Genomic DNA, 21,778 nt, shown 5'->3' with positions numbered 1-21,778 from the left:
AGCATTGTCAGTTGTGCTCTCTCAGACTCCGACTGCCGATGCCAAGCAGCATTATCCACTCGGAGCCTCAGAATGGCAAAGTTTGATAGTGTTACTCTAATGTGCCTTATGACATCATGCCTAAGACAATAATTCTTTAAACTAAGAATCAAACCCACTGAAATCAAAACAGCTTTTTAAAAATGTATTTATAATATGGCCCCATTTTCAAACCAATTTTCCAAGGCTAATTGGGTACCCATCAAGAAATAGCATTGCCAGTTGGGCTCTCTCAGACTCCCACTGCTGATGCCGCGCAGCAGAAACCACTCAGAGCCTCTGGATGTCAAAGTTTGGTAACTTCCGCTTTAGTGCCTAATACCATCATGCCTTCAGCTTTGAAACCTCAACGGAGATTCAGTCTTCAAATCAAACCCACTGAAATCGAAACAGCCCATCCAGAAAGAGCATTGCCAGTTGTGCTCTCTCGGACTCCGACTGCTGATGTCAAGCAGAATGATCCAATCAGATGCCTTGACCGAGGAAGACCAGTATCACAATAAAATTAGTACTGAGGGAAGAGAGAGCTCCATCTATGGTACCCACCCAGAAAGAGCATGACCAGTTGTCTTAGAAAATGAGAATATATATAAGACCAATTGGTACTTTTGGTACACAGTGTGGGCAGTGTGCCAAGTCCTGCTGAAAAATGAAATCTGCATCTCCATAAAAGTTGTCAGTAGCAGAGGGAAGCTGTAAAATATGAAGTTCTTAAGAATTTGTGGGAAAACAAAACTAGACGGACTTTAGAATTGATAATAAAACACAGTGGATCAACACCAGCAGATGACATGTCTCTCCAAACCATCACTGATCATCAGTAAATTTTACATTTCATTTAAAGGAAATCAAGGGAGCAGAGTCTGGAGGAAGAAGGGAGAGATACACAGTGCAAACTGCTTGGGGTCTAGTGTGAAATTTCCACCAATCAGTGATGGTTTGAAGAAACATGTCATCTGCTGCTGTTGATCCACTTTGTTTTATTTAAAGTCTAAAGTCAGTGCAGTTTTGTTTTACCACAAAATCTTACAGCACTTCATGCTTCCCTCTGCTACTGACAACTTTTATGGAGATGCAGATTTCATTTTCCAGCAGGACTTGGCACACTGCACACTTCCAAAAGTACCAACTGGTCTTAAATAATATTCTAATTTACTGAGACACTGATTTTCAGGTTTTCTATATAATATATGAGTTTTTCTGCGCCATAGATGCTGCATTAGCCAGTAGCCTGTAGCCAGTAGCCTTTGTTTGTTTTTCACCCTTTTGTTTATCAGTGACATAAGCACCCTGTCAATCCCACTGGCAGCTGGCAATAATCTGTAAATAATCTCCCAAACATCTGCTGCTGAGGCTGATAGAAAGGTATAATCAACCCCCTTCACCACCATAAACAACATTTCTCCCAAATTCCAAATAAAAATATTCTTATTTAGAGCATTTATTTGCAGAAAATGAGAATCAGACCTCAAATAATGCAAAGAAAACAAGTTCATAAAAAGTTTCAGGAATCAATATTTGGTGGAATAACCTTGGTTTTTAATCATAGGTTTTTTTCTGCATCTTGGAATCATGTTCTCCTCCACCAGTCTTACACACTGCTTTTGGATAACTTTATGCCTTTACTCCTGGTGGAAAAATTAAAGCAGTTCAACTTGGTTTGATGGCTTGTGATCATCCATCTTCCTCTATATTCATCTATATTCTAGAGGTTTTCAATTTGGTAAAATCAAAGAAACAATAAGGAAACCTGCATAAAACCACTCCCTTACTCATCAACCCCCACCAGACAGTACACAGCAGGATTAGCCAGCATTAGACTTCGTCTGAGAAAGGGACCTGCACCTACTGTCTATTTTAGTACTGTGAAATAATGATCTTGCTTGTTCATGTTTTGCCATTTAGCAAAAGCTAACACTAACATGTAGTAAATGTTTAGCATGAACACAGGGCATGGCCAGAAACAGCTTTTTTGCATAAAAGTGACAGAATTCTTAAACGGTTCATTCTGAAAGGGACTAAAACTGGTAAGAACAGAGCTAGAGATCTTTTTTATCATTATGGGAGAGTGAATTTGTGGAAATAATTATTAGCAACAAAAAAATCCATCATTTTTTTTTTCATTTGCTTCTATGAGTTGTTGGATGACATTACAAATAAATAAATCTGCATAGAACCACCCTGGCTCCACCACTTACCCATTAACCCCCACCAGAGAGTACACAGCAGGATTAGCCAGGATTAGACTTCATCTGAGGAAGGGATCTATACCTACTGTCTATCTTAGTACTGTGAAATAAAAAACTAGCTTGTTCGTGTTTTTGATTTTAGCACAAGCTAACACTAACATATAGTAAATGCTCAGCGTAAACATGGCCAGGGGCGTGTCAAGCAACATCTTATTTGCATAAAAGTGACAGAGCCCTTAAACGGCTCATTCTGACTGAAGGACTGAAACTGGTAAAAACAGAGCTGGAGATCTTATTATCTTTATGTGAGAGTGATTGAACATGTTTTGTACAGAACATAGACCCTTTTACAATCCTGTCTTTTATAGGAACATCTGTATCTCAGGCTGAACAGTCTAACCTGGTTCCTTGGGTCAAGTCGGTGTTCTGTGCCCACTCGGCGTGGGTAATTAGAGTGGCGAGTGACTCAGTGATGTACATTCACTCAGACCGACAGTCCAGAACGACCCCAGCCCATAACGAGGCCCTGCGAGGACAGAGCTCCAGCACATCATTACTGATCCTTTCACTGGTTTAAGTCTGTTTGGAAGATTTACATTCCAAACTGTGCTAGATCTGACAGTGACAGGGTCAATCTCAATAATTTTTATCATTGGGCATGATCAAAGCTGTAAACTATAACAGGAAACAGAGTATATGTTTTTTATAGGAGGACATACAGGGGTTGGACAATGAAACTGAAAACCTGGTTTTAGACCACAATAATTTATTGTGGTGACGGACAGTTCTGGTGGAAACAGGAGAGTTGAGGTGCACATTGAATTCTGCCGTGATTTGATCAGCCGTGGTTTTATGTTTTTTTGGATACAATCCGGGTTAGCACCTGAACATCCCTTTCAGACAGCTTCCTCTTACAGCGTCCACAGTTAATCCTGTTGGATGTGGTTGGTCCTTCTTGGTGGTATGATGACATTACCCTGGATACCGTGGCTCTTGATGCATCATAAAGACTTGCTGTCTTGGTCACAGATGCTCCAGCAAGATGTGCACCAACAATTTATCTTCCTTTAAATTCTGGTATGTCACCCATAATGTTGTGTGCATTGCAATATTTTGAGCAGAACTGTGCTCTTTCCCTGATAATTGAACCTTTACACTCTTACTGCTCCTACTGGTGCAATGTGCAATTAATGAAGATTGGCCACTAGGGCTGCTCCAATTTAACCATGAAACCTCCCACACTAAAATGACAGGTGTTTCAGTTTTATTGTCCAACCCCTGTAGAGACTGTGTATGACGCTTAGTGTCTCACAGTATGAACAAAACCATCTATTTTTCCTTGCCGGCATGGTGGATTAAAGGTTAATGGGTTCAAGTCCCTATATGGGTGGAGCTTTAATATGTTTGCTTCGAGCTTAACCTATATCCCTCATTGATAAGTATTATTTATAAGTTGAATAGGATAAAGGCATCCACTAAATGCAGTGTAATGCAATTTAATATAATGTAATGTAAAGGATTGTGGACGGTGGTTTCCGGTTGAGAGTATGCTGTAAGGGATTGGCTGCTGTGTTTGAAAAATGGGATTGTAAAGTGTCCTTGGGTTTCTAGAAAGATGCTACAATATATAAGTGTAACTATATTATCATCACTCTCAAAAATGAGAGAATGAGTCTATCCATCTATCTTCTTCCAGGTAGTGGTAGTGCTGGGATCAGGTAAAGCCTACCTGTGTTAGAGGGGAAGGAAAAGTACTGGCTGGATCACTATAACAGTTAAAAAAAATAGGTCAAAGTGTCGGAATTTGGTGATTTGTTAGATTGTTCGCTAATAGTTCAGTTCATAATATTATCGTCATAATTCCTCACCATCTTGAAAAAAACTTCTGTTTGTGGTGTCATTAATGAAAAATGCATCCAAAAATAAGCTTAGAAATATTACATTTATTGGTACTACTTTAACATAAGACTCCTTTATGAAGGGTTTATAAATAGTCTATAAGAAAATGTATTAATAGTTAATAACTAGGTTGTAAATACTCTATAATCCATTAATAATAATAATAATAATAATAATAATAATAATAATTATTATTATTATTATTATTATTATTATTTACAACACTTAAAACATCCTACGTTTTCCATCAGTCAGCATTAATATATGTAATAAAATAAGTCAGTTCAATTATTTAATGTTATTTTATGTTAATATACACCACATTATGATTATTGGATAAATGATTTATCTGAATAGTTAAAGTTAATAATAGACGTGTTTTTTATCAGATATGTTAATGACTGCTGACTGAAGCAAAAGACAAAGTAAGATAAGCATCCAAAAATATTTGAGGTTTAACAGTATAAACGAATGTGGAATCATTATTTGACACACAACAGGCCACTGTTGCCTTTTCTATGTATGTGTTGTAACTGCTTATTAATAGTTTATAAAGTATTTGCAACCTAATTAATGACCATTGATAAACAATAAAATAAATGAGCCTTATTTTAAAGTGGTACGCAATTATCAAAATGTATTTTTTTTTTACAGAGAAGTAGTATATGAAAAAAATAAAGATTATTCTTTAAAAAACATATAATGTTACAATCTCACAACATTTATTAAGGCATTAATCAGCATAAAAAAACACATGACATTACACAACACTTTCAACTGAACACATTAAAGTCGATCCTTAATTATAGACACAATTATAAACACACTGAACCAAATTAAGGCACTAGAGGTTTAAACAATCAGCTTTAAAAAAAAGGATAAAAAAAACTAAAAGTAAAGCTAATCTCATGTCAGCTGATGTAGATTTAGCTTACAGTTTTCAGTGTCCAGAGAGGAGTGTCAAACTGCAGTCTTGGACACCTTGTTAGTTTATAAAAAGAAAAGGTTCGCCCAATAGCATAATAAACTGTGAGAAATTGCAAATTTGACACTAAATACAGTGTAATTTTATAGGAGAATTGTATTAGTTGTCAATTAAAAAATTAACAGAATATTCTGGATATTGGATAAGGAATAAAACTGATTAAAAATTAAAGCTGATGTCTGTAAGTTTTGGGATTTAGCTCCCTCTCTGGTGAGAATTGCACCGAGCATGCGGAAGAATCATTTTAAACTGGGCGGGTGTGATGTGGTCTCCTTTCAGAGTGGATAAATCTGATTCCAGGTTATGTTTAATCACAGAGAGAGAGAGAGAGAGAGAGAGAGAGAGAGAGAGAGAGAGAGCACTGAGTCAGAAACTTCACTCTTTCGTTTCTTTGGTTTTACTATGGGTGAATGAGCTACTGATTTCTAAGTTTCCTCTTCTGAAGTCTCCATTGCTCCACCAGTTACTAGAATTCAGTAAAACTGAGCTGGATCCTCTTTTAGAGGCTGTACGTGTGGCGTAAGTATATAAAGACGCGTTAAAAGTCCAGAAGAAGAACTCAAACCCGACACCCCGTTTTTTAGAATGAATATATTATTAGGCTTAGCAGGGTCAGAGTTTTCAGCATGCTGATACCATTAAACACTATATTTTATCCATATTCTTCTGCACTCAGAAATGCTTCTGCTTTCAGTTTTCAGCCACTTTAATTTATATGATATTTTGAACATGTTCTGTACAATCCAGCCAAAACCATAAAATACCATTAAATATTAAAATATCAACAATTTAGCAGATTAGTAAAATCAAAGTAGTTTCTGTTAGTTAAATAAAATAGTACAGTTTTTTTTAAGATGTGCTTTTTGCTCCTATTTTTGCCATACATTTTAAAAAGGCACTCTCACAGAAGTATGCAATATTTAAGCTATTTGAGCATAGATTAAAATAATTCTTTAATAAATTCTAAAAATAAATTATGATTGTATAGATTTTTTTTTACCATATATGCTTTTCACAGTATATCTCTCTTTTTTTGCTTCTGCAAAGCTGTGCTTTCTATCATTTGGGGCCAAAATATATAAGAATTTAGTTACTTACAGTTTTGTCTCCATTTTTTAATTCTGCAATTTCTATGTTTCATCATCATTTTCTATACATTCAGGTTTGGTAGATGTGACACAGCCTCGTGAAATAGTGAACACACTAATCTTATATGTGATGTAAAACGACGTGAGCTCACAGACGTAGGCGTAGAAGTACAGTTCAGTAAATGTTCCTGAGAGCGCCCCCTGGTGGCAGGGCTGCTAGGAGCTCGGCGTCCCCTCTCCGATGTTGCGGTAGGTCTGCGGTGAATTTTCGGCTATAGGCGACTCCGCTAACGGGAACAGCGCTGGTCTGCTCTTTACTGGCCTCCGCAGGAAACGTCCTGAAGTTACCAAGTCGCCGTAACCGCGGGCGTGAGAGAAGGCGTAGCCAGAGCGACGGGTGCTGATGCGTCGCCGTGGGAAACGGCGAACAGGAGGAGGTAGCACGGCTTTGGCTTGTCTCACTTTGTAGCGAACCTAAAGAAAGAACAGAATAAAGAGGAAAGAGGAAAAGAAAGGAGATGAGAATAAACAGTAATACAATAACAACAAACTCAGACTGCGACAAAACTTAAATACACAAAAACGAATAGAGAAGTGATTCAGACTATGAAGGAACACATAAGAAATTATGTAGTAACTTAAAGGTGTTAAACAAACTCATCGTTTCTTTCCTGAGGCGGTCCTGATGAGTGCCAATTTCATCATTCTAACATTTTTGATGGTCTTTGCAGTGACTGCACTTGAGGATACTTTCATAGTTCTTGAAATTCTTCTTTTTTTTCTCTTAAAGTCATTTGTTCTTTATTTAGTTGAGTAGTTCTTGCTTTTCATCTGGATTAGAACATTACTCAAATAGAGCTATTCACTGTATACCTGTAACTCTACCTCTTCACTACTTTACAACTGATGCTCTCAAACACTTTATTAAGAGGCAAGAAATTCAAGTAATTAACTCTTGACGAGTTCAGCACAGCTGTTAACTGAAAGCCTGAAGTCCTACTTTTGAGAATCTAAAATATAAAACAGATTCTGGTTTGTTTAACACTTTTTTTTACTGAATAAATAATTCCATATGTTTTTCTTCATAGTTTGAATGACTTTAGTATTAATCTACAAAGCAGAGCATTTTAAAATAATGTAAATAGTCCTGCTCATTCTCCAGATTTATCGACAACTCAGCATTTATAAAAGAAACTGGGATGCTGCAGCTACAGTTTCAGCTTCAACCTATGTTGAGTGTAGAGCTACAGGATCTACAGGTCCAGCTGTAGCAACATCTGTAGGTAAATGAGCTGCAGAATCCATACAGAAGCTGTAGAACCTCCATCATACCCAACCATCTTAATCTTACACTGCAAAAAATCCAATGGCAAAAACAAGACAAAATATATGCAAACTAAGACAAATATATGTATATTAAGCAAAAAAATCAATGGGGTAAGCACAAATTTCTTAGTAAGATTTCTTACAAAAAGCAATGGCAAAGTTTTGAAATGAGTGAAGAAACACATAAATCAAGCAAGAAAGTCACTGTTTTTGGAAACAAGAATCAGATAACTTGATTGCTGCTTGATAGCTGCTTATTTTGAGTTCAAATGACTAAAAATCAGGTACGAATTCTAAGTAAGAATAACTAAAAATAGCTAAAAAATCTAACACTTCCAATGCTTAGAAAGACAAAAAGTCTTATCAGAGAAGAAAATAAGATGTAATGCCTTAACCCTTGTGTGGTGTTCATATTTTTGTTACTCGTTTACTTTGTTACTTGTATTTAATTCAGCAAAATTAAGCAATTTTACATTAAAATTCTTTACACATGCTTGCTTCACCTAAATTGCAAGCAATATAAACAGCTTACATGGTTAATATTTGCCCTTTACCTTTCTTATGTTACATTTCTTTCAAAAAGTGCTACTCTTTTTTTTATTAGTTTTTTAATAAAATGTAAAAAAAAATGAATTAAACTCAAGATATGAGTAGAAAATTTGTTTAGTTCCAAATTTACAAATGAAGCAATGTTTATTAGCCCTTGGCCAAACATACTGTATGTAATATAAATGGTTGGGGGGGGGGGGGGGGGGGGTGTACAGTGTGTGTTTATTGAAAATGTGTTTTGATATATGTTTTTCACCAAAAAATGAGCCAATGCCAATGAGTTTGAGTTAGAAAAAATATTTTTTTAGTATCATTTGATGAAAAATGAAAAAGGGGCCCACAGACCTGAACACCACACAAGGGTTAAATTTACAAAATTTCACTTGCTAAGATTTAGTTTTTTGCAGTGTAGATTATATTATATCCAGGATAGTGGATCCAACATGGTCTAAAATAGAGCCTCCATTCAATTACAGTATATTTTCCCCCAATAAACTTATTCTTACATTTCAACTATCCACTTTTTGCTCTCTTTTTTAAATCAATACCTTTGGTTTCAGAATAAACAGTAAATGATCAGGTTATGCAGCACTATTGTTGTGGATATGGTGGATCAGAACACACACTGATCTACTGAATGATCTTAACGGTGTATCCTGCTCAGCAAGGGCGTAGGAGCGGGCTTGATATTGGGGGGGACACATTTGCCAATATGAACCCAAGCCCACCCAATAGTTTCCTAGAACAACATTTGTGGAAATTACTTTTAATTAAAAGTAAATTATTATTATAAGGTGATTTTACAACCTAAACATGTTACTCCACATTACAGCTACTGTTGTTAGAAAAATTATGCAAGCAATGTCTGAGTTATCACCTAATATTTAAAATAATATAACAGATTATTATTATTGTTATTATTATTATTATTATTATTATTATTATTATTATTATTATTATTATTATTATGTATTGGCATGTCAATTCTGTTGTATATTTACATTTTCTCCTGCACTTTTATTTTTTTCTACTGAGAGCTCTTCTTAAGATGGTGTCCTTTTATGTAAAAGAATGTAACTTTACGTTTCATAGAGACTTTTATAAACGTCAGGATATGTGGTCTTACTGTGAAATACAAATGAACAGAAGTCACGTTACAGCAGTGTTTCTCAACCCAGTTCTTATATATTCTACTGCATATTAAAACTGTTCTGCATATTCTAGAGCTTCCTCTGGTGGATATAGGGGCTAAAGGTTTTTAACAGGTAAACTCAGTAAATGACTGTTTATTAGCTGATCAGGTGGAAAACACTAGTTTAGGGCAGTGATCGGAGTTAAGTAACTGCTTTAAACTACCAACTTAAAGTACTGTACGAAATTCTGGCGATCATCTACATCCAGCTTCTAGATAACTAGTTAGTTAAATCAATTTTCGTTCATTATAGCTCACAGTAAGTCCTGTAATCCTAAATGAATAAACAGTTTGAAAATTAAAGTGATTAGCTGATCAGGTACAGGGAAACATTACATATATATTTTATTTTTTTCCTTTAACCCTGACTCCCAATCTAGCTAATTCCGAAGATAAGCTTACACACTAACACAGCTGCAGTTTATTAATCACAGTGGGTTTAAACTGTGTGCTGATTCAGAGACGTGTATTTTTAACCAGCTATCAGAAACATATCATCACAGTTTGCGTGGTTAGCCTATCGTTACCTTTTCTTTTAGAAAAATCTCCGTATATCCAGATCTGTTTTAAAATCAGCTGAAGCTGCTGCGTCCCGATCCCGCTGCTAAATCTCACAGCGAGGGGGCGGGGCTTCCCCAACAGCAAACTGCCTCTGCTCCGCGCGCCGCAAAACCAGCAAACTGATTGGCTGTTTCTACTGAGAGGCGTGACTTAATACCTGAACCGGCTCCGTGATTGGTCCGGTCTGTCTCCTCATTAATAGTACAGCTGACCTGAGCGAACTGATATCATTTTTGGGGGGGACAAATCCACCTGTTTCTAATATTGGGTGGGACATGTCCCACCCATCCCCCCCGGTTCCTACGCCTATGCTGCTCAGAATGTGTGTAAATGTGTCTGAGGCTGTAGTTGTGAATGAGTGCAGGTCATGAGACTCTGACTGCAGTCAGCCAGCCGCCAAAAATATCCCAGCTGATATGAATCAGCACCCAGCGAGTGCGCGCACACACACACACACACACACACAGAGCGTGTCAAACACTGCATTCTGATATATCAAACACACACGCCACCGCTTCCCACACATCTCTCTCTCACTCACTCTTACTTTCTCACTCTCACACATTCTCTCACACACACATTATCACCATCATGCTTATCATCATCACCATCATCGTCTTCATCTTCGTCATCATCATATGTCATCCTGATGCTCATCATCTTAATCACCATCACCATCATTATTATCACATTACTACCATTATCATCATTCTAATGCTCATCTTTTAATATAATGCTCAGCATTATCCTCATCATCATCATCATCATGACTATTATTACCATTATCATTATTATAATGCTCATCTTAATTATCATTATCATCATTACCATTCATTATCATTATCCTCCTTATCATCATAATCTTCATTACCTTCATCATCATTATCATTATCATCACCATTACCATCATCATTATCCTCTTTATCAATCATTATCTTTACTACATTCATCATTATCATTATTACCTTTATCATCATCATCATCATCACTACCACCATCATCACCATTACCATCACAAACATTATCCTTGTCATCATCATCATCATAACCATAATCACCACCATCATCATCATTATCCTCTATATCATCATTATCTTTATTACCATCATTATCATTATTACCTTCATCATCACCACCATCATTATAATTATCCTCCTCCACCTCATCATCATCATCATCATCATCACTGTCATCCTGATGCTCATCTTAATCATCATCATTACCACCATCATCACCATCTTCACTGTCATCAACAATGTTCTTAACTTCATCATCACCATCACCATCACATCACCACCATTCTACACATCAGCATTCTTTTGCTCATCTTAATTGCCATTATCATCACCCTAATGCTCCTTATCTTCAGTATCATCAGTGTTGTCATTGCCATCATCATCATCATCATCATCATCATCATCATCATCATCATCATCATTCCAATGCTCATTATTTTAATCATTATCACTATCACCATTATCATGATCATACTAATATTACACATCATTATTATTATTATTATTATTATTATTATTATTATTATCATCATCATCACTCACTGATGAAAAGGAGGATTAAAGGGCAGAATATTGCACAAATATAAATAAAGGGACAGCTAACAGCTCTTACTATACCATAAAATAATTCTTTTTTTAAATGTACCTTGTCGTTAATGGTGGGCCGGAGCTGGATGAGCAGAAATCTGAGGGCCACTACAGGCAGAACACACAGGATGGTGGTCAGGAAGATGGTCAGCCAGACGTTGGGCTGGTTCAGAGAGTTCCTCGCAGTTCCTGATACACACACACACACACACACGCACACATAGATTCAGCATGAATACTTTAAAAATGTCATTTTTACATTGACGTCCATTGAAAGTTCAGAAGGTTTTATTTCTCTCCAGTAAAGTTAATGTCTTGTAGATATATTTTCTTTACTGGTCAGTGACGATATATGGGAGAATTTTGTATTGTGCACATTACTATTATTATGATTACTATTTATTGTTAACATCTTTTAAATGTCGTTTAAAGTGTTTTTTAGACCAGAGGAAGATGGGTCCCCCATGGGACTCAGTTCCTATGAAGGTTTCGTCCTCCAAGCTCTTAGTTGTCGTATTTTTCCTATTTCTCAATTTCTATAAAGCTGGTTTGTTGCAACATTATGATGCATAAAGCACTATTCAAATTAATTTAACTACACACAAACACACACACACACACACACACTGAGTGGGGAGTGATAGGGTGATGACTCACCGATGAAGGGGAAGGAGGAGGTGAAGATGAGGAACATGCCGTTGCTGTAGAGGGTGAAGGAAACAGCAAAATAGACAGACAGACTTCCCCACAGGAAAAAATGATTGACTGCTGTCCAGTAGTACGTGTCCAGTCCCAGCTGCAACATTCACACAGCAGGTACACTTCATTAAAACACAATTCATTTATATCAACAGCTCAGGTAATTAGTAATAAAGACCCATCTGTTTAAAAAGGATGTAGCAAAACTAAAATACATTTCAACCAAAAGACATATTTTACATCACTGATAAAATCTGATAAAATCCTCATGATTAGTTTGCAGCATTCGGACCCATAATGCACAAAAATCGTGATTTCTCAGCGTGTTCTGGCTGCTGGGCTTGCGCAGATCTCCACTCGCAATCTGACCTTCTTCCACTTGCAGCATAGACAGCACGGGAATTGGGACTTTATTCTTGAACGAATGCTGGGATGAACGTTACAATAAAAAACACTGTTCCTAAGAGATAATAACATATCTCTTAATAGCTAAGTCCAAAGTCAGTGCAGTGTGTTTTTTTTCTGAAAATCTTACAACACTTCATTTTTCCCTCTGCTGACTTTTATAGAGATGTGGATTTCATTTTCCAGCAGGCTGAGACACTGATTATTGGGTTTTTATTGTCTGTAAGCCATAATCATCACCAATAAAATAAATAAACACTTAAAATAGATTACATGTGTGAAATTGTATTGAAGTTGTGAAGTTGTATTGCCTTCGGCTTGTGCCTACGAGCAAATCACAGCCGCGATGTTCATCTGCGATAACACACGACCTCAAGTGTTCTATTGCTTTTTTTTTTTACAAAATAAATCAAGAACATAAAAGACCCTTAAAAATTGATAAATAATATGCTTAAAGTAGTTCCACAACATGTAAACTGTTACAGAACTGTAACTACAAAATGGCGTATGGTTTACACGTTAGCTTGATATTAAAATTGGGGGTTAAAGGGGTTAAATAACCCCTCTCCACCTCTCCTGCTCTGCAGAGTCGTCTTCATGTATAAGCTGGGCGTTTGCAAGCATTTCTGCCAGTTTGATGGGTGGTGTTGGTTAGCTAGCCTAGCCTGGCTGGTTACCGTTCTAGGTGTCAGAGTGCGGTCGCAGTGACTGATGGATTTTTTTTATTCTCTTTTTTCCACAAAAGACGAGCCAGTGCATCGGGTGAGCGAGCCTTGGCTGGGAGCTAGCCTGTGCTAAGCTAATGCTGCTGCTGCTGCTGCTGGAGGCAATGATACTAAAGTGTCTTGTGTGTATATGCCAATACTTGGCAAAGTGTCTGTGGAGTGTAGATTTAGTGTAAGAAGGCTGTACTGTTATCATAAATATCAGCAAAGTTAAAACACTTCTCAACCAGATCAGATTGTGAGGTCGGAACTAACTGTTGTATAAACACCTATACAATGTAAAGGTTTTACATTTTAAACTGAATAACTGAAATAAAGTACATTTTCAATGATATTGTAGTTTTTTGAGATGCACTAATAGTAGTGTTGGGCTCACCTGCAGGTTAACGACCATCAGCAGGCAGGTCTGGGCGAGCAGGGCGAAGGACTGGTAATCGGCGATGTCTTTCCCGTCGTCGCGCACTGTGTCGTGCATGGCGGCGTACGGGATGAAGAAGAGGATGAGGGAGCTGTAGCAGCTGTGCAGGAGGATCTTCCCAAAGGCCTTTATACTGAAGTACTGGTTCTGCTGACCCGGGGAGTACAGCTGGGGGTACTGGAAACTCCAGCGGTCATTTACATCCTGGGTATTAAACACATACAGTCTACACTTATACAGTACATATACACAGTATATGTACATATATATTTACATATATACAGTATTTACACTGACATCTACAACATGCACTGCAAAAAATCCATTGGCAAAAACTAGACAAAATATATATAAATTGAGACATAAATGCTTAAATTAAGCAAAAAAATCTGCCAATGGGGTGAGAACATTTTTCTTAGTAAGATTTTTTTTAAAATAAGCAATCACAAAGTTTCAAAATGAGTAAAATCAGCTTAAATCAAGCAAAAACTATTTATTTTGTGGCTTAAATCTGTACACAAGAATCAATATAACTTGACTAGTAACTTTTTGTGCTTATTTTGAGTCTGAATTAATTTAAAAAAGGTGAAAATTCTAAGTGAGACTGAATAAGATCATATTTCTAAATGAAGTAAAACAATCTTACACTTATGATGCTTAGTAAGACCAAAAAAAATGTATCAGAGAAAAAATACGATCTTTTGCCTTAAACCTAGTTAATTTCACTCACTAAGAACAATGTTTTTGCAGTGTGTAACCCGTCTTTATACAGAGTTTAATCACATTTATCAGTTAGATACACATACACAGACATGCCAAATGTCACAGGATATAGGACTGGTATCATTTTGAGTCATTGATTTGTTCATACAGACAATTTTAACAGGATGCTGCCAGTCACCATCATTACAAACCAAGGGCTGTTTATTGGCAGAAACTCACAATATGTATCACAATACAGGGATTTTGATTCAGTATATACAGCTTTGGAAAAAAGTTTCTCTGTTTGAATAAAATGAACATTATTGTTTCATTCTATAAACTACCGACAACATTTTTTTCAAATTCCCAAACAAAATTTAATCATTTAGAGCACGTCTAGATTTATGTCTGAAATAACAGAAAAGATACAAAGTTTAGAAATCAATATTTGGTGGAATAAACAGTTTTTCAGTTTTTTAACACAGTTTTTATGCATCTTGGCATCATGTTCTCCTCCACCAGTCTTACACACTGCTTTTGGACAACTTTATGCCTTTACTCCTGGTGCAAAAATTCAAGCAGTTCAGTTTGGTTTGATGGCTTGTGATCATCCATCTTCCTCTTGATTATATTCCAGAGGATTTCAACTTGGTAAAATCAAAGAAACTCCTCATTTTTAAGTGCTCGCTTTTATTTTTTTTTCAGTGGGATCTGCTTTTGGTATGTCAGTGTATACAGGGATTATTCTGTCTATTATAAGTAAATAATTGATCGGAAGCACAAACCTGATCGAAGAGACTGAGGCCGATGACGGGCAGCGCCGTGTACACCAGGTTATACATCGTGATAAACCATTCATCATACACCGTCTGTTTCAACAACACAACGACAGAACATTTAAATGGAATTAGTACAGAATGTGTTGTTGCTTCTCAAAAACAGTGACTTCAAATGTATAACAGAATAGCATTTTTTTTTAAGTTGCATAAAATACATGTGGTGAGTATTTAAAAAAAGTAAAACATCACCTGAGCAGAAAAGCCGCAGAAGAAGCCGTACCAGAAGTGGATAAACGTAAAGCTGAAGTTTTTATAGAAGAAGTATCGCAGGAACTTGCACATGCGCAGATAAGACCATCGCCCGTGGACCAGCAGGAGGCGCTGTAGGTACCGGAACTGAGCGAAGGAGTAATCGCTGGACAGAACAGCCTGCATGCCCTCCTGACCACTGATACCCACTCCAATATGGGCAGCTAGAGAAAAAGAGAGAGAAAAAGAAACAGTGAGCAAGAATCATTAAAAAAAATGTACATATAAAAGGAAACATTTTCTATGGATCATTTGGACGATCCTTGTATACTCATATACAGTACAATAGATGTTCAAAAGTGTGTGGACAATCTGTCTCCTAATGAATATATTATTCAACTACTTTAATTTGCACCCATTGCTGACACAGGTGTGCAAGTGCACACACTTGTCTGAACCGTTTGTCTTGTCCCTTTAGAGAAGTATTGGCAATAGAATAGGGCGCTCTGGAGCAGATAAACATGTTAGAAATAAAAGCCCACTGATTATCCAACATCCTGACCTGCCTAATGCTATTTTCTTGTCTCTTTTCTTGTTGTGCTCCACAATCTAGTAGAAATCTAGAAATCCCGTCTTCTCTCAGGATCAACCCTTTTTAATACCCTTAATTCCAGAAGAAACAGTGGGTGGATGAGCAGGTGTCCCATAACTTGTGTCCATACAGTGTAGTTGATATACACTACTGGTCAAAAATCTTAGAACACTCCCATTTTTCCACTTCAGTTCCAGTCAATAACTGGAAATTGTACAAAATCCATTGTACAAAATTGTGCAGTAAACTGACAGTGCCTTTAAGTAAAACAAACAAACTAAAAACTGAATATATATATATATATATATATATATATATATATATATATATATATATATATATATATATATATATATATATATATATATATATATATTATTTCTTTTTTTTTTAAGTATATTGTTAAAAAAACACATGTTGTTTTAAAACAAGAGTGGACACTTTTAGCAAACTATTCATTGTTTAACAGCTTCATCTGTTCAATTTAAATATATAAATAAAATAAGCTTTGGAAATAAATAATAAATATATATTTTTGCAATTTCAGCCAGAGAGCCGTGAGTACTGTTTCCTACACCTTCAACTCTTTGAAACTGGAGAAAACTGCTACAGGAAGATGGCTGGCTGACCCACATGGAAACAACAGCTTTAGCCTTTAGCTCAGATTAACATGATTAAGGACTGAGTCTCAGTTTCAGCAGAGAAGAGAAGAATTTGAATTAGTCTGCCAGGCGAAGAACTGCAGTAATAAAGTCATTGATAGGATGAGAAAATAATACAACTAAATAACATTTTTTTTAGTAATCTGGAAGTCATGAAACATGAGTTTGACTTGAGTTTGACAGACAGTGAAAATAGCCACGCCCACCTTTGATCATGCTGACATCATTGGCTCCGTCTCCGATGGCGAGGGTGACGGCTTTCTTATACTTCTTCACCAGTTCCACCACCTGAGCTTTCTGAAGGGGCGTGACCCTGCAGCATATCACCGTCTGACACATACAGGCCGTCCTCAACAGCTCCAGCTGAAGATCCTTCTGAAGACCATACGACTGGAGAGAGATACCACATACACAAACCGATCAGCCATAACATTAAAACCACAGCACTAATGTTCCAAACCTAATGTTCAGCAAATCTAGGTTCTGCTCTCTGTGCCACCAAAACAGCTCTGAGTTTCATTAAAACATGAACTCCACAATACATGTAAATGCTTCATGAGAATTAACCAGGCCTTCTTTGGACCAGTGTGTACTAGGAGATGTTCCAACCCAATCATTATCTAGAACATCACAAGTTGGTTCAAGCTAAAATGATTATAATTCTTACACTTTTTATTCATACTTTTGATTGGTCACTCGCTGCCTAATAGGTCTAAAAAAACAGGCCATCAATGGGTTGACTTAAAACATGCACTTAATGATCTAATCCTAATCAGATTTTAACTTATTATCTGATTATTTAAGTGGTCATGTAAGCAGCACACTCCAGTTTCATAGATCAGATTAGAGTCCTAGTAATTAAATTTTTTAAAAATCTGATAAATAGGGCTGGATTTTAGCTCTCTTTAGTATTTGTATTTCTTAAATAATCTTCTCAAGCATTTTTTTATTTGGCAAGAGTTGTTTTTTTTTTTGTTCTGTGATCTATATGGTTACGTTCGTATGCATTCACAGAATGTATAATCCGAAAGAAATCAGGGTAAGTGTATACATGCACTAAAAACTGGATTTTAGATAAGTAATCTGATTTTTTTAAGAGCATGTATACACTTATTCTGATTTCTTTCATTTTTCTTAGCCTGTGCATGAATGCATGCATGCAAACATAACCAGTTAGAGTACAGATAGAAACAGTTGAGAAAGTTGTGGCTGAGTTGTGGCTGTAGAGAATCCTAGCTTGTAATCGATTAAAGTTACATTCCAGACCAAACACCAAAGCATTGCTCACCAGGCTGTGTCCATTTATCACCAGGCCGAACTCTCCATCTGCCTTCTCATCCAGCACCAGCTTGGGCTTTTTACTCCCGAACCTGCTCTTCTGGAAGGGAGCCTCGTCTGGAGAGCCAGGACACATCTTTTTTCTGGCGTTCCTGAAGGATTCAGATAGTGAAAATGCCCATTCATGATCTTAACTTTAGCAGGGGGTGTAAATAAGTGACAAAGTAAGCATTGACAGGTTGTAGTGGCCTATCTTACACATTGTGAAACATTGTCTATTTTCACGCCTTCCACCTGCATCATTTAACCCTTGTGTGGTGTTCATATTTTTGTTACTTGTTTACTTTGTTACTTGTATTTAATTCAGCAAAATTAAGCAATTTTACATTAAAATGCTTTACACATTGCTTGCTTCACCTAAATTGCAAGCAATATAAACAGCTTACATGGTTAATATTTGCCCTTTACCTTTCTTATGTTACATTTCTTTCAAAAAGTGCTACACTTTTTTTTTTATAAGTTGTTTAATAAAATGTAAAAGAAAATGATTTAAACTCAAGATATGAGTAGAAAATTTGTTTAGTTTCAAATTTACAAAAAATGAAGCAATGTTTATTAGCCCTTGGCCAAACATAATGTATATAATATAAATGTGTAGGGGGGGGGGGGGGGGGGTGTACATTGTGTGTTTATCGAAAATGTGTTTTGATATATGTTTTTCACAAAAAATGAGCCAATGCCAATGAGTTTGAGTAAGAAAAAATATTTTTTTAGTATCATTTGATGAAAAATGAAAACGGATCCCACAGACCCGAACACCACACAGGGGTTAAATAGCAACAGTGCTTCTGAATATATCTACGCCAATAGGTGTGGTGGTCTGGAAATGAGTTGTGTTCAGGTAAAATTCTGGAGTATTGCTACCTTGGCAACAGAGAACACAGGTGCACCACTAAATACTGAATACAACCTAGACAGAGACAGTCAACAGTCAGACGTTCATTGCCATCTTGTCAACAACTTCTTGTTACACACATGTACACACAGCAGTGCACAAACCCAACTTTTACATCAACAAAAAACAGAATACTAAATAACATAAGGTCAGTTTCCTCTGCTGAGAAAAGCGCAGAAGCACTGCAACCTTAAAACAACAATCCGATAAAAAGTCAGAGCACACCTGGCTCTTAAAAGGGGTGATGATGAGCAAGTGACACACTGATTTATTTATTTATTTAATTAGTGCATGCCTTTTGTGTGCTTTGAGACGTGAGAGGTGTACTTTTCCCATTGTTATGATAGCAAAGACACACTGATATGCCCTAAATCGAGGGGAGCGGTGCAGTTTAGGGCTCACCTATAGATCACTAACATTACTAAAACGGGCCTTTAGTCATTAATCATTGGCGTCTGATTTTAAAATGCATCACATGGGTTTCTTTCATAATTTGCAATGGAGGCGGGGCTGGAGGCGGGGCTTGGTTATGTGAAGAGTTTTCCAGTTTCCTTTAGATGGAGAACATTTAAAACAAGGCATTAATAACTTAAAAAGTGCACAAGAACCTTATTAAAAACTGCTGTTTACATCCCTACTCCCTCATTAGTGTTGCGCTTTTTAGGAAGACACTATGTAGTTCACTAATTAGTGATAAAACGAGCGAATTCGGACACTAATTCATCATTATCATGCGCCAGTACCGGCCGCATAAACACACACAGGTGGGAGAGGGTGGGTTGAGCCGTGTTTAAAAAACTCCATAAACACACTGAACTGAGCTCTAAATTAAAGTTAGTGAAGCTCTGAGCTGATCATGACGTCATTTATCTGCCTGTTATATTTACGCTGTTTAAAAGATAATCCTCACATTATTGAACTACATGAAGAAAACCTGAAATTAACAGCAACACCTGCTCACACTGTTGCCAGATTGGGTGGTTTCATGCCAAATGTCGAGTTATTTTTCTGGAGGAAACGCTGGGATTTGACGGAAGAACAAAACTACCATGTGTTAGAAGTTTGGAAATTGAACTCATCAGTGTTGTAGTTAGATATCTAACCCTGCAGAGACAGAGCTTTTAGTCCTGCTGATGAAAATTTAAGCTGTGTTTATGTTCATATGTTCGAGTATTTCTTTCATTGATTGCAAGATTATTTTTATGTACTGTATTTACTTTTTTTTGGTTTGTGTGTCCAATGATACAAGGCACAAAACACATAATACAAACATGCAGATAAAGTCATTTAAATATCGTTTTTTGTAATTAGTGATATTTAAGATTTTTAATGTCTTTTAGTTAAGATCATGTTGGAATAAACTCTATAATATTGTTATTATGATAAACATCAGCTGTTTGGGTTTGGGTTTTCTCAGTATTTTGGCGGATTTGAAACACGTTTTACGCAGTGAATTGGTTTTGTCTGCATCCCACTGTAACAATCTGGCAACCCTAATGGCTCGCCGTCCGCTCCATTTCTTCGGCTGTCTGTTGCTTAGTTGCGAGATCCCGATGCATTTTGAGACACATTTAGCTCGCTTAGTAAGCAGCGATGTTTACTATAAATCAAGATGCATTATGGGAGTTTTTAGTGCCCTCAAAATCACGTTCGAATTCCCCCTTTCGATTCGGACACTCAAAGAAAAATGGCTGAAATACTCAATAGTGCCCTAACTAGTAAATAGGAATAGGAAATAAGACATTTCGGTCACAGCCATAGACTCCACATAGCGTAGCAGTGTTTTTTAATAAGCTTCTCGTGCACTTTTTAAGTTATTAATGCCTAGTTTTAAATGTCAGGGCTCTCCGAGATTCTAGCAAGGAAGTGTGGAGCTACTTTGAGCTGGATAACGGTGGAAAAATCGATTTATCAGGGCAAATTTTACATTATACCGGAGTTCTCCTTTAAGTCCAGATACTCACACTAGCTCCTCCCTCACGCCCTCTGCTGTATCAGCCGCTACGACGAACACCTCCGTCATCTCCTCCCTCAGCATGTTACAGGAATATCCGATGTTCTCTGCCGTCTCTGCACCAATCAAAACATCAATATAAACATGGAAAAACCAAACAAAGAGCACCATCTAAACACAATCTAAACATCATCTTCATTAAAGACTGTGAACCAGCAGACCCTGCTTATCTCCAGTCAGGACCCAGATCTTGATGTCCGCTTTGGAGAGCTGCTCGATGGTCTGAGGAACGCCATCCTGCAGCTTATCCTCCACCGCGGTCGCCCCTAAAAGCTGTTCACACGCAGAAACACAATCCAGAACCAATCAGAATCTGGAGACACATTATGCATTCATAAAGCAAGAAACTCAATAAAAACACTCAAAAATTTGAATCATTTTACCAGAAGATCAGTCTCGATTTCTTCATAGATGGCGTCCAGTTTTTCCTCCCGCTCCTCCAGAGCAGTGCTGGCCTCATGGTGGCGCTCTCTCCACGCCTGAAACTCGGCTTCATCCAAGTCCTTATAGGCCAGAGCTAGAGTCCGCAAACCTTCACCAGCATACTCCTATACACACACATAGTATTCAATGCTATGCATTATACAGTATAGTGTACATAAAGAAAGGTTTATCAATTTCAGTTCTATAGAATTGATGACAATTTCAATTTGACAATTTGGCTAGTGACCCAATCCAGAGGAGCCTAAATTTGTGTGGTTTGAAGCTACCACAGAAAGGCAGCATTGTTATCCACTATGCTACACCAATGCAGGTGCTGATAGACTCCTATTTCTGTTTTAAAATCCAAAAAATCCAAAATCAGCTGTTATACACTATGAGACACAGTTTCCAGGACAGGGATTAAGCCTAGACCCACACCACAGAA

General features: G+C 37.0%; 1 protein-coding gene across 1 annotated transcript in view; it reads right to left on the bottom strand.

Annotated features, from left to right (window-relative positions):
• Positions 1–4,827: 4,827 nt before the first annotated feature.
• The window catches only part of atp8b5b (ATPase phospholipid transporting 8B5b), a 34,758-nt gene continuing 17,807 nt past the window's right edge, over positions 4,828–21,778 (bottom strand). The window contains exons 18-28 of the mRNA XM_022681119.2: positions 21,294–21,458; positions 21,072–21,183; positions 20,861–20,966; positions 17,952–18,093; positions 16,870–17,053; positions 15,410–15,633; positions 15,167–15,250; positions 13,638–13,883; positions 12,090–12,228; positions 11,491–11,621; positions 4,828–6,674 (exon numbers count right to left, since the gene is read on the bottom strand). Of these exons, the coding sequence (XP_022536840.2) occupies positions 6,417–6,674; positions 11,491–11,621; positions 12,090–12,228; positions 13,638–13,883; positions 15,167–15,250; positions 15,410–15,633; positions 16,870–17,053; positions 17,952–18,093; positions 20,861–20,966; positions 21,072–21,183; positions 21,294–21,458 (1,791 nt within the window). The 3' untranslated portion in view covers positions 4,828–6,416. The remainder of the gene's footprint in view (positions 6,675–11,490; positions 11,622–12,089; positions 12,229–13,637; positions 13,884–15,166; positions 15,251–15,409; positions 15,634–16,869; positions 17,054–17,951; positions 18,094–20,860; positions 20,967–21,071; positions 21,184–21,293; positions 21,459–21,778) is intronic.

The sequence above is a fragment of the Astyanax mexicanus genome, chromosome 20 (genome assembly GCF_023375975.1).
Source record: "Astyanax mexicanus isolate ESR-SI-001 chromosome 20, AstMex3_surface, whole genome shotgun sequence".
In the NCBI taxonomy this organism is placed as follows: domain Eukaryota; kingdom Metazoa; phylum Chordata; class Actinopteri; order Characiformes; family Acestrorhamphidae; genus Astyanax; species Astyanax mexicanus.
The sequence above is the reverse complement of the archived record's forward strand: the minus strand, read 5'-3'. Positions and strand labels throughout refer to the sequence as shown.